The sequence below is a fragment of the Sceloporus undulatus genome, chromosome 1 (genome assembly GCF_019175285.1).
Source record: "Sceloporus undulatus isolate JIND9_A2432 ecotype Alabama chromosome 1, SceUnd_v1.1, whole genome shotgun sequence".
In the NCBI taxonomy this organism is placed as follows: domain Eukaryota; kingdom Metazoa; phylum Chordata; class Lepidosauria; order Squamata; family Phrynosomatidae; genus Sceloporus; species Sceloporus undulatus.
This window is the reverse complement of record NC_056522.1, coordinates 340989788-341007266: the sequence shown is the minus strand read 5'-3', so window position 1 is coordinate 341007266 and position 17479 is coordinate 340989788. Positions and strand designations below refer to the sequence as shown.

At 42.2% G+C, this 17479-nt stretch overlaps 1 protein-coding gene across 3 annotated transcripts in view; it reads left to right on the top strand.

The window, feature by feature from the left end:
* The window catches only part of ANGEL1 (angel homolog 1), a 20219-nt gene extending 3524 nt beyond the window's left edge, over positions 1-16695 (top strand). The window contains exons 2-7 of one of the 3 annotated variants that reach the window (XM_042463598.1): positions 4563-5165; positions 6563-6789; positions 9979-10048; positions 11755-12188; positions 13866-14050; positions 16559-16695. In XM_042463598.1, coding sequence (XP_042319532.1) covers positions 4563-5165; positions 6563-6789; positions 9979-10048; positions 11755-12188; positions 13866-13964 — 1433 coding nt within the window. In that variant the 3' untranslated portion in view covers positions 13965-14050; positions 16559-16695. Of the gene's footprint in view, positions 1-4559; positions 5166-6562; positions 6790-9978; positions 10049-11754; positions 12491-13865; positions 14051-16558 lie in introns of those variants that run through there. The other 2 variants (XM_042463588.1, XM_042463608.1) reach the window with 2 other exon arrangements.
* The last annotated feature ends 784 nt before the right edge of the window (positions 16696-17479 follow it).

Below are 17479 nucleotides of genomic sequence, written 5' to 3'. Positions count from 1 at the left end.
AGCTCTTAGTGGCAGGAAGTTCTTCCTAATGTTGAGGTAGAATCTCTTTTCCTGTAGCATGCATCCATTTTTCTGTGTCCTGTTCTCTGGAACAGTAGAAAACAAGCTTGCCGCATATAAGCTCAGATTTATATAAGTGCACTTAAACAGGGTGACCAGATGTCATAACTGTAAGGCTCTGTAAAATGTAGGACATTCAAAAAAGCTAAAAACCCCAATATAAATATAAATCCATGCTTCTTGGTCATGTTCAGAATGCTTAAAATGGGTGGCATTTTGGAGTTCTTCCTGAAAGGAAGGTTGAAATGTAGGACATGTCCTGGAAAAGGAGGGTGTCTGGTCAGCCAGCACTTACATAGGCACCCACTTCAGTCTGTTTTCAAGCCAGGGTATGGTACCAAGGCAGCTTGGGTTGCCCAGACTGATGACCTACTCCAAGGGAAAGATGGGGAAGTAATCCTCTGTTGATCTTTGTAGATCCCTAAGTGGCTCTTGATAGCATCATTCTTGGTATCCTGTTGAACTAGTGCCATTGGATGGGAGGTACTGTGTTATGGTGGGTAATGTTTCAGTCTTTGAGAGCAAGTAAAGAGAGTAGCAATGGAAGGGTGGGCTCCTGATCTCCCCCCCACAGGCCACTGTGCTGTGGAGTGCCACAAGATTTCATCTTGTCTCCCATGTTGTTTGATATCTATATGAAGCTGTTGGGGAAGCTGCTACAAGTTTTGGCACTGGGTGTCATTACTATGCTCCTTACACTTAGCACTACTTTTTGTCATTGGAGTTGGCTTGGGTTGTTCAGCTGCTAGAGCAGTGACTGGATGCTTCAATGGTTTTACCCAAAGACCATGTAGGGGAGGACTGGGGGGGGGGGTTGGCCCCCACCATCTGTCCACATTATTTCAAATGTGGGAAATTAGCTTTTGTAAGAGGCTTGGGTAACCTTTGGAACACGTGCACCTATTTATACCAGTACTAACTGTGGAAGACTCCATATTTTGGGTGAATTGAGGTTTATTTAGAAAAATGCAGAGTGCAGTCACGTGCACAAGATAGCAATTGAAACAGACACAACATACAGAGCTAACTGAAATGAAAATATGGGATTGCAGAGTTTGTAAAGGTTTGCAGGGGTTATAATTACCTATCTGATTAGTAGACCACAGAAAGCTGGAGCAGAGTGGCTCAGACTGGTAGATCTGAGGGTGACACAGAACATACGCAGTGGTGTATGTCAGCCGTGTGTGCAGAGGCTAGGTTTTGGAACCATATTTATACCCAAAAACTAGTCTCAAGTGATGGTCTATCTGGTCAGGTAACACAGGCTGAATGTCTTTTCCCAGGAAACAACAATAAGATTTTGGACCAGTTGATGGCCAATTTAGTGTGACAAAAACAGTGTTTGGATCAAGATATTCCTCAGATGGATAGACAGGGAAATTTGACTTGGGACACAACAGGGGCGAGGTGTGAGGAAATTCTTTGTCTCAAGTTGCAAGAAGAAATGCAGAATACTTGGGGGAAAGAAGGCACACTTAATTCACGGATTTAGATTTTATGGTCTTGTTTACCTGGACGTACACATGCATCGGAACATTTTCCTTTCCTCCTGGGAACCTTACCCAGTGTTCCTGAAAGGTTGTCAATCACTCAAAAATATACTATCTTCAGATATGATAATACAGTTGGCCCTTGATATACGCGGACTTGCCATCCGTGGATTTAAGCATCTGCAGATGTAAACCCATGTTCTTCCCAATGGTGGCACGGCCAGGCCAGAGAAGCTGCTGCAGAGCACATAAAGTTAACTCGGGACCTGCTGGGCTGCCTCCGCCCCTTCCACACTCTTGTCAGACGCTGCTCAGAGGGTGCTGTCAATCATCTGGTCCTCCTCTCTGGGTGATTAACGGCTCCCTCCGACCAGTGGCTGACAAGAATGTGGAAGAGGTGGGTGCGGAGGCAGCCCAGCAGGCCCTTAGCAAACTTGTTGTATTCTGGCCAGGAGCAGCTTCTCTGGCCTTCTGAGCCCTTGGGGGAGGCAGGTAAAAAGCCCTGTTTTTCCTGATGGTGGGGTGGCCATATTGCTGTGCTACCATTGGGAACAATGGGACTTGTGCATCCATGGATTTTGGTATCCTCTGAGGGCGTCTGGAATAGATTCCCTGTGGATACCAAGGGCCGACTGTATGAAGACCCCAAAATACAGTGCATGGTATGCAGGGGTGCTAACAATGGGCTGGATGAATGCCAATAAACTGAAGCTGGATCCTGAAAAGATAGAGGATCTGTGAATTGGTGATCCTCAGGCCTGGGGATTAGATAAGGTAAATGACCTGAATGGATTTGCACTGTGCCTGAAGGACCAGGTGCTTTGCTTAGGAGTGATCCTAGCTTCATTGTTGTCATTGCAGGCCCAGGTGGACTCTGTGGCTCAGAGTGCATGGGGCCAGTTTCAGTTCTTCCAGCTTAGCCATAGTCCAAGTAGTAATTTTACAATTAAACTAATACAATGCACTCTGTGTAGAACTACCCTTAAAGAAAACTTGGGAGCTAGTACAAAATGCAGCAGCTAGACTGGTGATTGGGACACCATACAGAAAATACCAGCTTTAAAGGAGTTGTAGAGGCTGCCAGTATGCTTCCAGTCAGAATTCAGGAGACTGATGATAACATTTAAAGCCCTAAATGGCTTTGCACTGTGATACCTGAGGGAGTGCCTTCCTCCATATATGCCTGCCTGTGGTCTGTTGGGGGGGTTCACAGCTCATAGGGGCAATATATTGTGGGAGGACCTGGGAGAGGTCCTGCGTTCTAGCACCCAGATTATGGTCCCCTCAGAGACCACATTGGCAGGAACAAACCATTATTTATTTATTTATTTATTTAGCGCTGTAGATTTGCACCATGCAAACCATGACTTTTATTAGAGCCTTTGAGGCCTAATTGATTTTATCTGATTTCCACATATTCTATTATTGTCATTATTTTACATTGTTTTAAGTTATTTTAAATTGTCTTTTTAAAAGTGATAAATGATGTAATATATTTTTACTCTTAAAATTAAGGAAATTTACATTTGAACAAGTTAAATCTTTTAAAATCAAGAAAATCAAGCCTTAACACTCTCTAGAAGCCAAGATGATTAACCTGAGACTGTTGTACTTTGGACATATCATGAGAAGACATGACTCACTAGAACATACAGTGGTGCTTGGTAAGGCAGAAGGTAGTAGGACAAGACGAAGACTGCATTAACGGTGGATAGACTCAATCAAGGAAGCCATGGCCCTGAGTTTGCAAGACCTGAGCATAACTGTTGATGACTTGGAGATCTCTTATGGGGTTGCCACAAGCTGAAGTCGAATTGACAGCAGTTAACAACAACATTAGAACAACATTATCGTTACTAGAATTCAAAGACATGACTGTGTTAGTCTGGTAATTAAGTATGCAAAAGGGATCTTGCAAACTGTTCCCAGTCATGTTCCTTCCATGGGGGGCGGGGGAGCCCAGCTGGGGACAGGCTGGGAAGGGCGACCAAAGGGCGACCAATCACCCTGCAGCCTCTCCTCAGCTGGGCTGCCTTCTTAAGTCTGACCCTCTACTTATCCATGGGTCATGTAAAAATGCACAATTTTGGCCCCAAAAATTGACCTTGACTTATAACGAGGTCGACTTATAGTCAGTTTATACAATAGCCTCCAATGTGCTACAAGACTTCTTTGCATACTGTTGTTATTGTTATGTATTGTCCTAAATTGATTTTATTTTATGGTACCCTGACTCCCTCAAATGTAGAGTGGGATATGAATATTTTTATCAACAAATAGTATTTCTAAGAAGTGAGAGATATCTTCCTGTTAGATGTTTAAATAGTATAATGCTTTGAGCGACACAAATTTCAATTTCTGGGATGCCCTTACAGGTTACAGATTTCAGAATTGCCTGGAATGGTGGGTATTTGACTACATGCATATCAAATTCCAGGTCCTTGACAGGAGATAATGCACAAATAACCAAATAGCTTGGCTGAAGATTTTACATTCTGTACTACCTTATTAGTTTTATTTTATTCTTATCACAGGGTGATATAATTCCTCTTGTTTAACTTAAGTTTCTGCAATAACAGTCTCCTGATTTGGTTAGCAAATTTTGGAAGCAGGTATTGTTTAATGTTTACTTCTAGTTGAACTTATTTGAGTCAGTGGTGGAAATAGTGGGTTACTGTTTAAGCAAATTGTTATACATTGCCTTTTGCTAGCTAAGATCTCATGCTCAGCTAAAGTGATCAAGGAAATGTTGTTAAACACATTCAAAATCATGAGTCAGAACTGTAGCACTATGAACTTGTTTTAGACAAATGTAGAAAATGTGGTTCAGACTACTTTCTCCTGTGCCAGCTGATCCTCTGAATTGCTGTGTGAACTCTCTTTTTGAGTTTAAATAGTTTTAATCTTCCTAATTTTGCTTCACTTCTTTCACTTCGCTTCACAAAGCATGTGGGTTTTAACATCTACATCTCATGTCATTTAAAAAAGCTTTTCTTTCCTTTTTTTTAGCAGATGCTTTCTTTACATGTCAAAAGAAGGTACTTTTGGCAAAGAGTACAAACACCCATATAGACAACTTTCCTGCTTCAGTCAGTGGGAAGCCAGTCTCAGAGGAGCAGCAAGCCCTGCTGCAGCAGTGGCTAGAGGAAGGAGCTGGTGAGGTGCACCCCAATGAGAGTGCTTCAAAACTAGAGAAGGTATCAGCTATTCCAGCTACCGTGTGGCGGGAAGGACCAGAGCTACTGATGACAAGCTTAAGTGACCTGAACATATCACCACAGTCTGGTGACCAGGAGCAGCCACAACAACAGCATGTGGGCCAAACTGAAGTGTCTCCTGAATTACAGGAGTTTGTAGAAACTACACTGTCAAATTTACCAGCAGAGGAGAGAGAGGCCCTTGGGGACAGTGCTATAGGGGGAGCAGTAAGGACACAAACTGATCCTAGGATTGGTGATGGTGTTCCTCTGTCCACAGAAGTGTGGATTGAAGATCCTGCTGTCTTAGCTTGGACTCCTGCCCAGGAGAGTGATGTGGGGTCAATGGAGGGAGCAGTCTGGCCTTTTGAGAACACAGGTCAATTTGAGCCACTTCCAATTGAGATACCTTATCATGGTGAGTACGCCAGAATTGTAGGACAGTATGATTTCTCCCACATCTGAAGCTTAGTTATGTCAGCTGGTACTAAAAAGCCTTATGTTACAGGCTTTATCTTTCCCCTTGGAATCCTTCAAGATTTGTGTATTAGTTCCTGTTACATTTGAAGAACTATTTCTGCTTTAATTTAATGCAGCCTTCCTGAATCTAGTGCTGTCCAGATGACTAGGGGTCAAGCTGTATATGTCAGGAAAAAGCTGTGTCAGACCAATTTTATCATTTCCTTTAGAGTTATTAATTTGGTGGATTATAGGAATACTGTAGACGTAGTATAATTTGATTTTTCAAAGCATTTGACAAATGGGGGCTGTTGCTATTGCAGTTAAGTGGATCCACAGCTAGTTAAGCAAGTTTATTCAGTGAGTTTTAATTAATGGCGTAGCATTTTCCTTAATAAATGTTTACAGTGCTTTGCTATAGGAATCTGTTCTAGGTGTTCAACATTTTAACAAATGGATGAATTTGTAGAGTGATTACTGAGGAAATCTACAAATGACATAAAGCTAGGAGGGATGGCCAACACCGTAGAAGTTAGCATTGATTCTGTGTCATCTGAAACATTGAAATGAAATCTGCAGAATACATATATAAAGTCTTGCATGTAGATACAGAAAAAGAAAGACCAGAATCTAGTATGTTATAGATTTGGTTTGTCAACAATGGACATGAGAGCAGCCACCAAGAAGGCCCTCTCTCTTGTTCCCACCAAATGAGCCTGGAAAGGTAGGAAACTCACCGAAGGGCCTTTTTGAAAGATATTAGAGCAATAATAGCTCATATGGGGGATACAGTTCTTCAGAGAGCCTGGGCCCAAGTAGTATTGGGCTTTATCACCAGCACTTCGAATTTTGCCTAGAAATCAACTGGCTGTCAGTGGTGCTGTTGCAAGAAGTATATTCCTTGTAGCCAGCCCCAGGTAACAACCTGGCTGCAGTCTTTGGACCAGTTGAAGTTTCTGAGCACGTTTCAAAGGCAGCCCATGTAAATCACATTACAACAGTCTAAATGGGTGGTAGCCAAAGCAAGGGTTACCATGGCCAGATTAGACTTCTCTTAGGAGTAGGTGCAATTGGCCCACTAGCCTTGACTGTGGAAATATATTCCACGTCACTGCTGAAACCCAGGCATCCAGGATCAGGGCTGAATTCAGGAGTGAACTGCGTCTTCGTGGGAGTGTAATCCCATCTAGCACAGACTGAATCCATATTTTGACTGGATTGGGGCCATGATCCTGGTGGGTGGGAGAGAGTTTAAGATTCCATTCCAATGTAGATCCCCCTGCCTAAATTCTACTCCCTCTTACTATTTGCTGGTATAGACTTAATTTCTGTTTGCCTCCCTTTATTCTTATGTAGAGATTCTGTGGAGAGACTGGGAAGATCTTTCTGCTCAAGCTTGCATTCCAGAGCTTGGCTTAGAGGCTGGTTCTCTGTTTGAATTCAGAGTCATGTCCTACAACATTCTGGCCCAGGATCTGATAGAGCAGAGCCCTCATCTCTACATGCATTGTCATCCAGACATTCTGAACTGGAGCTATCGTCTTACCAATCTCTTACAAGAAATTCAGCACTGGGATCCTGATGTGAGTAATGTGATTTGAAGGATTGTCAGGCACACTTACTGTATATACGCATGTACAAGTCGATCTCATGTATAAATCAAAGAAAGGTTTCAGGATCAAAATCATGGACTTTGATGTGACCAGTGGATAAGTCAAGGGTAAAGCTTAGAGGGCTATAATGAAGAATGGAAAGGGGGAAATACCACTTTGGTCTCTCCTTCTCCGGACCTCACCCGATCACCTAACACCGATTCTCAGGTGCTGGAAGAGAGGTTTTAAAATTGGGTTGAGAAGAGAAGCAAGTGGTGTTCAAAGGGGAGGTTTTTTTTTCCCCCCATGGGAAGAGAAGGCTTGCAGGTCAGACTGGGGAGAGAAGCTAGTGGTCTTAAATGGGGATATTCTTCCCTAGGAAGAAAAGCCTTGCAGATCAGACTGGGGAGGGAAGCAAGTGATGGTAAATCGGGAGTTTTTTCCATGGGAAAATCGGACTGGGAACCCCTTACAGAGAGAGAGAGAGAGAGAGGGAGGGAGAGAGAGAGAAAAAAAAAACACGGGCATCAGGCTTGCTTGTTTTAGGACCATACTGAGCAGTACTTGTATATTGACCTGTATATAAGTCGACCCAGGATTTTAAGATCATTTTTGGGGCGTAAATGTCTTGACTTATAATTGAGTATATACGGTAAAACAATGGCAAGATTATTGTTGCAAGCAGATACAAAATTAAAAATGCAGATTTTCTTTAAATACCTCTAAAAGAATCATTTTATGTTCTTGACACTTTTACGTAGGATGTCCTAAACCAAGTCAAGAGATGTTTTCTGACCAGCAAGCTTTCCATCAAACATAGAGCAATAAGCCAATAGATTGATAAACTGGCCTTTCTTTTGTCAGGAGCGTAGGGCAAAAACCTTTTTTAAAACTTATCAAAAAACTTCCTAATTTCTACAAAACGTATATACAGATACTTCAAAATTAAAGGGACATGGAGCTCCAGAAACAAACAAGGGAAAGCAAATACACCTTTCGAGATGGTACTGTTCTCAGCTTAAAGAGTCAGGCACACAAAAGTTTTGCATGCTTAGGTATGCCGCATACTAACTTCTTCCCACATCTTCAGTACTTTCTGCTTTTTCACCACTTGCAGGGGACTCTCACTGAGGATATTTTCCCTTCTGTCTAATATCCTGTTAACCATTGATCTGCAATCTATACACCAATCTATTAATCTCAGGATTCCTCACCATAAATCATGCAAAATAGACACATTCCTGAGACTCAAGTCACATTCGCTTCCGAGCTCAATATAAGGTGTTGGTAATTACCTATAAAGCCCTAAATGGCTTGGGCCCAGGATACCTACAGGACCGCCTCTCCCCGTATATTCTGCCTCGCACCCTCAGAACGTCTGGGCAGCAGCTACTGAAGGTGCCTGGGGCTAGGTTAGTCTCCACTACTCGGAGGACGTTTACCACAGCTGCCCCAGCCCTTTGGAATGCGCTGCCCACAGAGCTCCGCTCATCTACTACCCTGGCCCAATTTAGGAAGGATCTCAAAACCTTCCTATTCCAACAGGCATTCCCCGAATGAATATCCTGCGGGCCTCCCTCCTCTTTCGTGGCCATGAGGTTGGGCTACAGGGCTTTTACTGTTGGTTTATGGTGTATTTTATCCTGTGTTTATTTTGTGTTCATTGTATTATGTTTTAACTTGTTGTAAGCCGCCCTGATCGAAGGAAGGGCGGCATATAAATAAAATTTTTATTATTATTATTATTATCAAGTGGTGTAGTAGTTTGAGCGTTGAACTACAACTCTGGAGATCAGTGTTTGATTCCCTGCTCAGCCATGGAAATCCACTGAGTGACCTTGGGCAAGTTACATTCATCCTCAGAAAACCCCGTGATAGGTTCACCTCAGGGGCGCCTTAAATCAGAAACAATAAAGATGCAATCCTCAAGAATCTTTATTTCATCACTGAGGCCCAGATGGCTTCCCATTTCCATCAACATGTCTTGCATGTTAACAATTCTGCATCTTCCCCTTGGATCATCTAGATCACAGTTGGACTAGCATGGCATGCATATACCCTGGCCTTCAGTTCCCCTGTCTCTTGCAGCACTCTCCTTACTGCAGCAAATTGTTCTGTGCAAGAGCTGACTGTAGTTCCAGACTTTCCCAAGACTTTGTTTGGTATTGAATATTGACACATGTTATTGTTGTAAGATAAGCTTTATTGGGGGGAAATGATACAGATGATACATAGCAGAGAAGCATTCTAGCCCTTTTTCTGATGGGGTCCAGCATCCACTTACTGCCAATGGTAGTGGGCCACTAAACAAATTTTATGAAGATTATCCCAGTCAGCAATCCCTGTGGTTGGATAAATGGGCAATTCCTGGGCTGTTATGCATCTCCCTTGTGTGAGGCTGATAAGAGGATGGACTCCCAAATGTTACAGAGTGGAGAAACATAGTCACTAATACAAAGAAACAAACAAAGAAAAAGTGTGCCAGCATGATCCACGTCCATCCATAGCTGTGAGAAATGTGTAAGCAGGTTAGTAACAGGAAAATTCATTCTGCCAAACTATTCTCAACCTTCATATCTTTTCCCAGCTTCAAACTGCCAAGCTACACCCTGAAAAAAATATCAGCCTAACAGTTACTAATACAAATAAACCCCTTCTGTACCACTGGATAGATGTTAATGTTTGGCCATTATGGGCTCCAAAATTCATATGTCTGGTGTCAGAGGCCAGCTCACTACAAGTATAGTTGTGGGTGCCTTTTGTTCATCTAGTATCTAATAATGGAGCTGCAGAGTCCTCTGCTGTGGGAGCTGTGATTCACATCCTCCTCATACTCATCTCATTGTAAACCAGTCTTAAAGTCCAATATGTCTTAGAAAATTCAAGTTTCTGCTGTTCAGGGACACTGAAAACTGAGTTCTATGTACCACATTTGATTTCTGAGAGCACCCCCAGTTTTAGTCTCCTGCCTCTTCAAAACTCTTTGCACCTCCTCTCTTGGTCATGTTTGAATACATAATTGAAAAGTGTAGTCCCAAAGGATGCTATGTTTTAGCAAGTGGGAGCGGTGAAAAGAAACTATTCAGATAGAAGCAGCTAAAAGAAAAGGACCTCTTTTGTTATTTTGACTTAGAAGGGCAGCTGCTAAATATGTGTTCTTTTCCCCACCTCTCCTTTCAGATTCTCTGTCTCCAAGAAGTTCAGGAGAATCACTATTGGGAGCAACTGGAACCAGCACTTATGATGATGGGTATCTAATTTACTTTTGATAATGAAACTAGTACAAGAGCACTTCTCTTGGTGCATTTGAACATTGCTACTCTGTGCCATTATGTTTCTGGGTGTTTGTCTTACCTTTTTAGTTTGATTAGAAGTACGATTGTGGGAAGCCAGGAGCTTTAGTGATTTTTTTAAGGTTTCTTAAGAACGTCACCATTTGTGATCTAGTTCAGAGCTTTGTTTTCCCTGGTATCCCCTTACAGCTTTCTGAGTGGAGTTGGACCATACTCTTCCTGAGGAACAAAGTAGACATTCTACAAGAGGCACCTTTGTGGGAGGATTCAGTCAGAGTGTAACAATGGTAGTGAAAGGGCATGTTTAACTTTCTCCTGCTGTGCTTCTACAAAGACCCCTGTTCACCACCCAAGCAGCTTTCTGGCAAGCTTTTTTACAGCTGGGGCCTATATGAAGTGATGGAGCTGGATGTGGGTGAACATACAAAACCTTCCCCTTTGCTCTTGGTGAAACACATCCATAGTCCTCTCATGCACATACAGATAAAATAAGCACACTCACTCTTCTTGTCATGTAGGGATGGTGAGGTTTACATTGCTTCTCCCTGTGCACTGGGATTCATTTGAAAGGAGGCTGGTGTGAAGACATCCAGCACTATCCTGGCTTTTGAAAGTTCTCATGGGAGTGGCAAAGATAAAAGCTCTCCATCCCAACCGAGTAGGGGGGGAGGAGAGTGAGAGTGCGCAATCACACTCTTTCATCCTATCTTTTTGGGTAGCTGGAAATGCAATCTACCTGAAGAAGATGGTACATAATGATTATTCTCTTTGCATGTCTTCTTTGCCAGTGGCAGTGGGAAACTGGGGATGCTAGGTTGAGCATCCAGCAGTGGAAGGCTGGAGGGACTGATTTACAACAGAAAGACTGAGATAAAAGGATTTAAGTAGATTTGGTTCTCCTTTCAATGCTAGGGAAAGTCTGGTTTTATCTAGCTTGACACAGTTTCTGGAGAGAATGGAAAGAATATTTCTTAGCTAATTATCACAAAAGCAGAGGTCAGAATAATGGGACCTCATCATGCTTAAACAGACTTGCAACCTACCGTATATACTCGACTATAAGTTGACCTCATATATAAGTCAAGGACAGGTTTTAGGGCCAAAATTATGGATTTTGATATAATCCCTGGATAAGTCAAGGGTAAAACCTACGGGCATGTAAAGTATGTAAAGGGTGAAGCAAAGGAAAATTATGTCAAAGAACTGTAAAAAAATCCAGCAAGCATAAGCATTTGTGCTCACACTAAAGGCTGGATGGATGAGACAATAAAGAGGTGTCAGTGCTTCCAAGCCAGATTCACCATGGATTGGTTCCTTTTTAAATAAGAGTTAAAGTATAGTACTTACATTGACCTATGGATAAATTGGATTTTTTGAGTCAATTTTTGGACTAAAATCTCTAGACTTATACACAAGTATATACAGCAATTAATTTCCTAAGAGTTAACTAGACTTCACCTGATGTCTTAAATTTTATTGTTAGTCCTGACTAGAATAGAACCATTGAACCAGATGGATACACCTACAGTATGTGTTTACTCACCGTTCAACATTTGATTGAATGGGTCTGCACAGGATTCCAGCATGTATGTGTTTTAAGGTTGCAGCATGAAGTTCCTGGCTGTTTAAATTTCACTGATGAGGGCTTTTGTTGTTTGGTTAGGCTTTACCTGTGTCTTCAAGCGGAGGACAGGAAGTAAGACAGACGGATGTGCAATCTGCTACAAGCAGGGCATGTTCCAACTGATCACCGTGAACCCTGTAGAATTCTTTCGGCCTGGCCTAGACATCCTTAACAGAGACAATGTTGGTCTGTTGTTACTGCTGCAGCCCTTACTTCCAGAAGGTTTGGGAGACAAGGCAGTCAGTCCCTTATGTGTGGCAAACACTCATCTGTTGTACAATCCTCGTCGGGGAGATATCAAACTAGCCCAGATGGCTTTACTTCTGGCAGAAATAGACAAGACTGCAAAAATGGCTGATGGCAGTTACTGCCCTGTCATCCTGTGTGGGGACCTGAATTCTGTGCCTGACTCACCACTGTATAAGTTCATTAGGAATGGACAGTTGTACTACCATGGGATGCCAGCCTGGAAGGTAAGCAGAGAAAGGGACTACAAGATAATGGCTCCTTGCATGATTTTGTTTTTTACTGGATAATCCTTTTTCCCCCTATGACTTAGAAGTGCTTGAGATTACTGCTTGCTTTTTCTTTGCATCTCTTTGTAGCTTTGATTAATTCATCGCCTATCTATTAAAACTGAAGGACTGAGGGTCTTTGCCACATTTCAGATAATCTAGATTTTGTCTGGGGTCACCTGGCATCACCTTCAGGCCCCCTGAGTGTCCACATCATGATGATGGTTAAACCAAATGGTTACCATCAACACTCTATTTAAGCACTCTTTTAAATATTGGAATTTCTGAATATTTATATGGGATATGAACCGGCTTTTTGGTACTATTCTGGACTATTTATTACATGTAGCTATATAGATATACAAACATACATTCCTCTTAGGGAGAATCACAGCAATATCAATGCCTGGGTGCTTAGCTTCATTACATTACCTTACATTGCATGTAAGGCATCATATATATATTCGTTACATTGCATTATATGGCCATCAAGATGTTATCCATCCATGTTATTCATCAAGACATTTCATAGCGACTTTATCTCTCTATTCAGCTGTTTAACAGGCTTGTTAATAATTAACACCTGTAAGAACATGACCATTCTAAAGCATTTAATATATTTTTTATCCCTCAGAATCATCATATTTTTCCGTAGTTTCATACAGTGCTGCCTAAAGCATTTTACAGATTTTTCATAGAGGCTTTCACATGTACAAAATTTAGTCACTTGTATCCATAACCATCTTAACAGTACAGCTTGGCCAATTATCCATTTAGGTATATAGTCTCATATGTTTTTAGGAATTATATGTCTCTAAGCGGCTTCTATGAAAACACAGACATTCAAGGGTTAATCTCCTTGAGCACTGTTAAATCCTGAGCATCTGCTACTATAAACATGTTAGCGAGCACCCATTAGAAGCATAATAAGACATACATATCTCATATTTTATAGAATTTTATAGAATATTATTAGTGTATCAGCATGTTTGGGCAGCATTTCCAGGCAGTTATCAGTCTATTAGCTTATTAGGTTCAGCATGGATTGAAGGCAACGTGGTTGCCTTCTCTTCATACAGTGTAGACCTCTGAAAGCAGTCTGATTCAGGCTTTAACTCAGCCTCTTTTTATCCATTCCTTATGCTCACTTAGTTTGTCAGCAGTCCAATCAAAACCAAGATTTTTATCTATAACCTCACTTGGGGTACAGTCAGAATTCTGTACTTTATATGACCAGGCCGAAAAGCTGCCAACTGAATAATGTGGCATGTAACAATACCATCAATAAGAGACAATCCTTGCACACAAATCTAGAATTTAAAAAGATTGAACTGTTATTCTTTGGCTGTCCCATTAGTTCTTTCTCCTGTTGCAGTTAACAGCTTTTGTCAGGACTGCATCATGAAATAAAATGGTTAACTGCTCTTCCCCACTTGTGTGTTGTATTCCCAAATCCCAATAAACCAGTAACACACACTCTTCCAGTGGTTGAATGCAGAGATGCATTGTAGATGATTTCTAAAGAACATAGGTAAAATATTTCTGTAGAAACAGCTTGTGAGTATTATCTGTACTTTGCTTGCTTTTGACTCCATTATTGAGTTTTGCAACCCCTTCCCCTTCTTTTGGGGAAAGGGAGCAATTTCCTTCGTGCAGGTATCCAGGCAATATTCAACATGGCTTCAACCTGACCTCTGTCTACAGCCACTTCCTTCCTGCAAGAGGTCGTCCTGAGATTACAACCATGCCAATGGGAGCGGGAGCCAATGTGGATTATATATTCTACTCAGCAAACCCAATCAAGAATGATAATCAAGAATGTGAGTGTGACACAGTTAATATACAAGGAGGTTACAGATTGCATGTTACGTTCTTCCTGAGGACTATATATGTCTCTTCTACATCCCTGGACTGGACATTGAGTTAACAGTGTACACAGTGGGAAGATATATTGAGTTGTAGTGATGATAATGTACCTACAGTGGTACCTCGGGTTACGAAATTAATTCGTTCCGCGGCTAATTTCGTAACCCGAAAAACCTTCGTAAGCCGAATTGCCATAGGCGCTAATGGAAAAAATAGCTCTCTGCTGCCCTCCGGTGGCGGCCTTTCCATTTAAAACAGCGCCGGGGTTTTTTCGTAACCCGAAAAAACCTTCGTAAGCCGAAACAATAAATCCCTATGGGATTTTTTCGTATCCCGAAAAATTCGTAAGCTGGGTAATTCGTATCCCGGGGTACCACTGTATTCTATTTCTGATGGCCTTTATTTGAATTTTGAACAGATCAGACTAGCGTGTTTTTCCCCCTTTTTTTTCTGGCATCATTTCCTTTGCTTATTGTATTTCTTCTCTGACCTGTTCCCCTTGCACTTTTCTAGCAGCATTTTTTTGTTTCCATCTGTATCTTACTCCTTAGAGCAGGATGTGACAGAACAAGGCTAGTTTTCAGTCCCAGCAAGCCCCCCTGAACAGGTCACAGTTCTCTTTCTAGGGGATTGGAGTGTATTTGCACCATGTTTGGGGTTCCTCAGCAGTCAAATTCACCACAGTACTTCTAAATTCCTTCTAGAAGGCAAAGGGGGGCATTTCTACCATGCTTTCGCTCCCTGGAACAGTTTATGCCCAGGATAATGATAATGATATAATAATAATAATAATAATAATAATAATAATAATAATAATAATATTTATTTACTTAAACCCCGCTCTTCAGCCAAAAGGCTATCAGAGCGGCTTACAAATTGTTAATTAGACATTTCTCTGCCCTCTGGCTTTTAATCTAAAGAGACAAGACATAAAAGGAGAAGGGAATGGCAGTGGGGAAAGGGAAAAGTCCAGCAGATCTTCACTCCCTCTTATGCCTGGACCATGACAGATGGACTGGAGGGAGGGCCCTTCTTCTTACTCTGATTCGACCTGATGGACCTGGCCTGCCCTTCTCTCCCTCTGGATGGTGGAAGGAGGGAGGGCCTTCTTCTTCTAGGCAAGGCCTGATGGAGCTGGCTTGCCTATCTCTCCCTCTTAATGGTCGGTGTCGGGGGGGCTTCTTCTTCCAGGCCAGGCCTGCTGGAGCTGGATTGCCCCTTCACTCCCTCTTCCTGGTGGCAGGAGGAGGTCTTCCAGGCAAGCCCTGATGGAGCTGGCTTGCCCATCACTCCTTCTTAATGGTGGAAGGAGGGAGGGCCTTCTTCCAGGCAAGCCCTGATGGAGCTGGCTTGCCCATCACTCCCTCTTAATGGTGGAAGGAGGGAGGGCCTTCTTCTTCCAGGCAAGGCCTGATGGAGCTGGCTTGCCCATCACTCCCTCTTAATGGTGGAAGGAGGGAGGGCCTTGTTCTTCCTGGCAAGCCCTGATGGAGCTGGCTTGCCTATCACTCCCACTTAATGGTGGAAGGAGGGAGGGCCTTGTTCTTCCAGGCAAGCCCTGATTGAGCTGGCTTGCCTATCACTCCCTCTTAATGGTAGAAGGAGGGAGGGCCTATTTTTAAACAGGAAGTGACTTCCACTCACATCCTGTTGTTTAAAAACACCTTTTTGGAGGCCTAAATGGCCTGAAGCAAAAAAAAAAATTGTTAAAATGCCCCCTAGAAGGGGCAAAATCTGTTAAAACAGATTAAAACAGTTCAAAACCATGAGCATGGCTGAGACAAATCAATGAGGCCAAAAGGCTTTGATGAGCAGCCAAGTTATTAAAACAGCCAATTCTTTAAAAACAAAACAAAATAAAATTGTAGTCATGATGAGTGGCTAGGGGATTTGGGGATTTGTAGACCAAAAAGTAATTCTTCCCAGTTCTAATAAAATCTGCCTATAGTGCATGTGGATGGTGATTACATGGTGACTAAAGGTTCTGAAACCACATTCTCACCATGTTGCATTCCATATTTGCCTATTTAAGGTGTTCACACTTTTCTAGCTGAAAAGTTCAGGAAGATGAGCAGTATGAACATCCTAATCTTACTTGTGAAGAAGGATCATGACATATTTCTGTAGAGTAAAAGCAAGCAAGGTGGGGTGGGGCTGTGTGGATAGGGCTGTGTAAATAAACACCTGGTTCTGTAGATTTACCTGTTTGTTGAAATTGGTTCTTGCATTGCTATTGACACAATTGTGTACTTTTATTTGAACCTTTCATGGCTTTCATTGCCTTCAAATTCTCTGTGTGGAACGTGAGCAGAGCCTCAAAATGTTAACTTTGGGGGCTACAATTTCCACAGTCCCCCATGCAGGAGAGATCTTGGTTTGGGATTATGGCAGTTGTAGTCCAAACATTTTCCAAGTTTTAGGTTTGAGGGCTGCTCTTTCATGGAACTCTGATTCATTTCCAGGTCGCAGGATGTACCAAGATGGAGCCCTAAAGCTGCTTGGACGTCTTTCCCTCCTCTCTGAAGACATTCTTTGGACAGCAAATGGCTTGCCGAACCCTTTCTATTCATCAGATCATCTATGTCTACTGGCCAGTTTTGGCTTAGAGATATCTGACTTCTGATCATGTGCTAGCCTTGCACAACAGTTAGTCTGACTGGAAAAATCATGCCACTTGAAGTTTGCATCAGCTTACCAAAAAGAAAAATCCCACCCCAGCAATTTATTTTCTTCTTCACCTTCCCATTTCCCTACTTTTGAGATGTCCATGTTCTTCTCTCCCATGCTTCTTTTTTTCCACAAAGAGTTAACCCCTAAGGTTTACACTATAATAATGCTGCCGTTCTAGTCTGAGCTTTATTGCCATTTTATGACTGCCTTTACTCTGGCTTAAGCAAACAGATTTCTCTGTTTGGTGAGGATGTTTTTGCTACCTTTATATAGAAGATAGTGAGGCTTGTTGTGTGCACCACAAAAATCTTGACTGGCAAGGCAAAAGATTATTTGAGTCTGAATCTTTTATGAGGTTTCCCCCTTTTTCCTTTGTGCTGCAAATAGCAGGGGACAGACATATTTATTGTTTTCCATGACACTCAGGTCAAAATGGTGGTGCTTTTGCATTTGTTTTTCTTTCTCACCCATAAGCTTGGGGCATTGTTGTTGCCTCTGGTGGCATCCAGAGAAGAAAGAACTGCTAAAATTGGTAGGAAAAAGTAAAGACAAAAAACTGCTTTGTTGTTAGGTTTTGTTTGTTTGTTTGTTTACAGCTTGGAGGCCATGCCACTGAGACCTCAGCCAGGCCTGGCAGTAAATTCTCATCCCTCCGCCCCCCCCCCACCAGTACTGGTGGACTGTAGAAATTGATCAGCCTCCAGAATCTAGAT